The 6,089-nt window shown below is 42.0% G+C and overlaps 1 protein-coding gene across 1 annotated transcript in view; it reads left to right on the top strand.

The window, feature by feature from the left end:
- The first annotated feature begins 888 nt into the window (after positions 1 to 888).
- LOC103912808 (cytosolic phospholipase A2 epsilon-like) overlaps positions 889 to 6,089 on the top strand; it is a 33,473-nt gene continuing 28,272 nt past the window's right edge. Inside the window, exon 1 of the mRNA XM_009319215.1 lies at positions 889 to 915. Within this exon, the coding sequence (XP_009317490.1) occupies positions 889 to 915 (27 nt within the window). The remainder of the gene's footprint in view (positions 916 to 6,089) is intronic.

Genomic DNA, 6,089 nt, shown 5'->3' on the forward strand with positions numbered 1-6,089 from the left:
GGAATCAGGGAGCGTTTTGTGCCCCAATGGTTCCCGCAGCATGCCTGCCGGGCCCACTGTGAGAGCAAGCAGACACAAGATCCCTTTGAAGTAAGCTCTGAGGACGGGTGAACTGCTGCACTCCCATGCAGGAGTACACAACCCTCTATCCTGCCTCATCGTTCCACCCCCAGGTTTCACCTACTGCTTATAGTTCCTCCCTTCCCTCTCGTTGCATTTAAAATCAAACTGCAAGATTTCTGGACATGGATTCACTTTTTTTTTCCTAGACACATGCTAAATATCCAGGTAAAGAATACTGAGCACGTGGCGAGGTCACTGAGTGTAGCACAGAGATGCCCAAAGTAGTTTCAGGGGAGCATGGGTCCTGCAGTCACTTAGTTGTGGCACTGCAGTGGGGTCACTTACCTTGCTGAACTGCATGCTGCTACGGGAAGACTGCTACAGGTATTTGAGTTCACGGTTTGGAAAGAAGATAGTATGCAGTATGATGGTGGCAGTGTAGAGATACTCTGAGAGCTGTGATTTAATTAGTCACAAGTGCTTTGCTTGGTGGTTAGAGTTGTTGCATAAATGCAAAACTTTCTATTAGCAGTAGTATTTTCGAGAAAGCAATCCCTGGGCAGAAAGGGGCTTCAGTGTTGCCCACAAACATAACAGTAGGTAGAAAAGAATCGCTCTTCGTTCTGCTGACTCAGTTGAGGTGCTCTAATAGGCTGCAGGAAGCGAGGAGGGGACTGCCTAATGACGGGAAATAATAAAGGGGTGGGGCGAGAGAGCCTCGTCATAAAATCCCTATTCCTCCACCCCTAATCTGCATGAGGACATCCTGACAGCTGTACGACTCGGTATCTTTTAACATTGGACTTATATGCAACTGGGGCTGCAATGGGATCAAATTTAAGTTCAAATGAGGTAAGCAAAAGAAGCTGATAGCAAGCATAAAGTGGGTAAAATTGTCTGATATTCCAGTTAAGTTGATCACAGAGGATAACAAGCTATTTGAGGTGTACGGGCAATCCACGGAAAGCGAGTTTGCTGTTCCTCAGATCTCGTGACTGCAAAGATGGTTTTCCTAGTCTAGCCTTTTACAGAACCTCGTGGCATGTCTGCGTTTTCAAGCTATGTTTTAGGGCTAACAATGTTACTTATTGTGCTTCCTTAAAAAGCACATTTTCTTGACATTTCTTCATGTCAAAGAAATAAGAAGCTGGCACAGAGTTGTGATGTGTCTGGTGGTCGGTAAAGCACCTAATGAGTGTTGTTAATGAGCATAGCGCTAAGTATGGCTTTGAATGTGAGATGTTTTTAAATGTCAGCCTAAAATAAGAGTTTAACATGTAGCTTAGCTTTCTTAACTTTGCCTTGTGTTGTTTTTCCTAGACCTTTACGGGCACCTCAGCACCAGCGGTGAGAACGGTAGGTAGTAATTAGCTGGCCCTTCATTAAATGCTGTCCAGTGCTGAATGTAGGTCCCCAGAAAAAATGTTAGGAATTCAGTGACTCGGGGGAAAACTGTACTGCAATATTTACTGAACGCTGAAAAGCTGAGCTGCGACTTCAACTCTGTAGATTAAATTTTGCCTTGGCTTTCAGTAAACTCTGAATAGTCTGGCCTCTGTTGGTGTCTGACGCTTATGATGCTGCGAGTAGGTGTTGCACTGTATCTGGGCTGGTTTGTACTTTACCTGTATTAATTTTTTAATTCCTCCCTTTTTTTGTGTTTTGATTTCTTTGGATGAAACACCCACTTGTCTTATACATTATTCCTTCATAAGAAGACTTCATTTAAATGTGTCTTTCAGTTGTTCTTAGTGCTCTAGTATTCCTTGTAGTTTTCTTCGTGCTGTAATGACCTGTCGTAGAGCTTGCAATTCTCTGTGTAATACAGTGTTTAAAAACACAGCATCAGAACAGGTAAAACTGTGGAATAAATGTGTTGTGTTCAGCCTCCTGACAAGCCCAATCTCATCAGCTCGGTAGGAGTGGGAGCAGTGCCCAAACTTCTCTGAATACAAAAGAAGAGCAACAAGGTGTTTTGTAAAGGCTGAACTGAGGATGGAGTCTTTGCACAGGCAAATGAAAACTCCCTGGGCAATTAGCAGACGTTCACATTAACAGGTATTAGCATAAAGGAAAATATATCAGATAAGCTGCTATGAGCCAGTGAATGGGAGCAACGGCAGTGGCAACAGGATGGGGCTGTCTTCAGACACTTGCAATGGGTTTGGGGCTGCCGATATAGGTTGCAACTCTCTGGGGACCTGTAGTCGGAAAGATGGGGTCTTGCCCCTGCTTCAGTGATGTGGGGGTTGCCCAGCTTGGTTTGTTTGGGGGTTTGGTTCCACGTGGGGGATTGCAGTGATACAGAGATTCTCGTAAATGGTGGTAAATTTGGTCTGCCTGATGAAGGTTTGCTGTTATTGATACTATCTGATGCCTATACTATTTGATGCCTGATTGTGCCCAAAAGCCACTTGCCTTCTCTGTTCAAAATGAAATGCTGTGGTAAAGCAAAGACTTTGCAGAGTTTCTTCAAAAGGTAGCTTTTGAAATGATCTTTAGGCCTCTGTGTATCATCTTGCAGACCTAAGGAAGTATGCTAGGATCATAAAAATTATTACCTTTAGTCCGGTAAACTTAGCCTGTTTAGAGGATCAAGCTTTTTTTTTAATCCTTAGTGCTTTTTACATTGTTAGTAGTTCTCTAGGTGTGAGACCTGTACAGTTCAGTGGCTTTAGATTGTGGCTGTTGTCTTTAGGGTATTTAGGGTGGCAGAACTGACCTGGATATAGTACATACAATTTAGAGTAGGACCCAGAGCCCCTTCTTTCTGCCCTAACTCTTTGAGGCTCACAGAGGCAAAAATCAGGAAGGGCCTGAGGGTTGGGGTTTTTTTTGCCATGAAAGTTGATTTTCATGATGGTAAATATATAAGCATAGTACACCTGAGTTGTTTTTTGTTACACAATGACTTAGTTAAGGAAACCAGCTTTCATTATCAGAGTCAGTTTCAGGGCAATCCATGGGATGTGTGTGATTGAAACTTGAGTGGCCATTTAAATTAGAGGGAATATGTAAAATATTTGGTGAGAAAATGTTGGTAGTGGCCTTAAGCTGACAGGCAAAAAAGTAATACTTTTTAGATTACTGAAATTACTATATCATATTAAAATAATAGAGGCTAGTGTGGTCTTGAGAAAAAGCCATGCTGAACTGTGGAAATGCTTGACTTGGTTTCTTTTCTAAGATTTGGATTTATTCTAACATGCAAGTCCAGCTGTGGAGCTGCAAACGGGAAGAGAAGAAAAATCACATGAAAATGGCAGTCTGAAGCCACACAAGTTTTACAGAGGTCTTGGAAAGAAACAGGCCTTGAGTCACTGCTGCTCCATTTGTTGTTATTCTGGAAGAATCCCAGTGACTTCTACTGCCATAATAAGACCCAGCTATGGGATATTTTAAAATGGATGAAATAAATACAAAACATGTAGTACAAGGAAAAGTGTTTCTTATGTATTTGACCTTGCCTGAGGTGGTAGACATAGTAACGTAATGAAATCCTGCCTGCCCTTGAGGCTCCAAACCTCTTTGAAGTTAAAAGGTGCTACATACCTGACCCAGGTCAGAAGCAAGGCAATGATCTGTGTTTTAAAGTCCTGCCACTCTTTCTGACAGGGCTGAGTGTTTTCTTTGTTGGTCTTCATAGTTTTTAAAGTAATGATGAGATTTCTATTCCTTTTTTAAGAGAAAGCTAAGGGAAGAGTGCTCTGCTCCAAATAGATCTGACACACTGTTTTATCTTGATAATTGCCTTTTCTTTTGATATAACTTGAGAATGTTGTATGTGTTTCGCTCCTCAAGAAAAAAAAATATATAAAAGACTTTTGTAGAAGTATAAGCTTGGAATTTTACTGAAACAGAGCAGTTTTAGAGCCCAGTTATGTAACTCATTCATATGGGTGAGCACTCATGTATGTGAATACTCCCATTGACTTCCCTGGGACTAGATATGTAAGGATTGCACAGGTGTGCCACAGGACTTAATTGAACTTTTATCTGACGTAGGATAGTGTGACCAAGTCCTGCATTTGCAATCTCATACATTTAAGTAGTTTCAACAGTGATTATTAAAATGCCTGGCTTGTGTTTCCGGTTTATGAGGTAACAATCATGGCTCAGACGAAGTAAATACAGAAGATGAAAGTCAAAGTGTGCATAATAACTGACCTCAGAGGCTTCTGGCCTCAGAACTTACCCACCCTGTGATATGATCATCATCACGTTAAAGGGAAAGATGTGGAAGTCATTGCCTATTACTAGCAGATTATCCAGTTTAAGATATGCTCCTCAATAGTTTTTCAGTGCGACTTTGAGTAAGTTGCTGACAGCTAAACTTGACAAAGCACTCAGGCACCTAAAAGTCAGGAGCTATAAGGTCTGACTTCCAAGTCACTAGTATGGGAACGGACTCTACAACCCAGAGTGAACAAAGGATGGATTCGATATGTCTGGAGAGTTAGATACACCAGAATGGGAACAGCTGAGCAGGGAACTGCATAAATAGGTATATCCAGCTAACAGGGACAGTTGAGCACAGAAACACCCTTCTTAGATCCTATCTCTCTGTGCCACTTAGGGCTGCAGGGGCATACCACTATCCACTTGAGACACACAAAATAAAGGTCTAAATGCTTGTTTGCAAAGAACTGAGCAAAGGTTATTCTTTTAAAATGGTGTCCATGTTTCCAACCTAGTGGTTACAGCACTTCCCTGGCATGGGAAACTTCTGCTCAAGTCTGTTCTTCTGTATTCAAGGGATGCAAGCCCCATCCTTCCTTGGTAAAGATATGCTCCACCTCTTCTGCTGAAAGAGCATTGCTGAGGACAAAAACATTTAGGATTTATTGGGTGGGAAAGCAGGGACCAAGCATAAATGTAGCAAACATGTCAGTAGATTTGGCAAGGATAGACAAGCCTTGGCTGTTGATCCCTGTGCCTAGGAGTGCTTCTGTGTTTTACCCAGTTCTATTTAATGCATATAGAAAAGCAGTTCTGGCAGTTCAACTATGTAGTTGGGCATGGTGTCTTTTGGTTGCTTTTGATTGGAGACTGTAATTCCCCCCTCCCCCCCCAAAAGAACTAGTTTTTTTCTTTCAAGGTGTGTCTGTCCAAGTTCTTCTTTGTGGCCATGTTTGGGATAATGGAGCGGGTAGATGTGTGATATACTCTTTGAGACAGCTGAAATGTCCCACAGCTGACAATTCAAGTGCTTGCAAACTGTGCACTGTGCTAGAGTCTGGACAGGTTAAGATAATGTAGAACAAATGTGCCCATATCAGTGACTGCTCCGACCCTCCTGCTGTTGTATCACTGACCTTCAACTCTGCATCTTCAGGCCCCTTGCCGACCCAAAGGGAAGCGCAAGAGGATATGCCGGGGATTACCCAGGCTGTTTCCTGGAGGCTATTCTTCATCTCTGCTGCATTTTCAGAGGTGCTGAGATTTTCGTTGGTGAGGACAAGGACCTGCTTCATTACATTGTGTTAGTGTCCAGTGTCATGTTGTGGTCCCAGTTGCTTAACACCTTGTCAAAGCATTGTGAAACACTTCAGGATAAGCCTTGTGTTACAGCTGGAAAGACAAATGGTCCGGCAAAATGTATAGCATGTATGAAGGAAATAGTAGCAAGGTACATTTTATTAGTTAACATCAGTACATCGTTTTTACTTTTGCTGCTTATGATTAATACAGGCACTTCAGATGCAAAGTAATAAAACCCGTGTGTTTGTGTTAGGGCACTGTATTAACTTTACTAGAGTATAGTATGGAGTGAGAAGGTTTATGGGTAGAGTTAACATCTGTTCTTACAAACAGGTATAGATAGAAAAATTAGACAAGTTTTTGGGCACAAACCACCTGTTTCTGTTCTAAAACAGAATCAGTAGACTCAAAGCTAAATACCAATTTTAAGCAAGTGTTGAGAGAAATTATATCGGTACATACACTGGTTTCAAAAGGAAAGATGGTACCTATGAAACAGAGGAGGTTAGTGTGGGAGGGGAGAGAAAGATGTTAAGTAGTTATCT

This window comes from Pygoscelis adeliae, unplaced genomic scaffold (genome assembly GCF_000699105.1).
Source record: "Pygoscelis adeliae isolate BGI_AS28 unplaced genomic scaffold, ASM69910v1 Scaffold22, whole genome shotgun sequence".
Lineage (NCBI taxonomy): Eukaryota > Metazoa > Chordata > Aves > Sphenisciformes > Spheniscidae > Pygoscelis > Pygoscelis adeliae.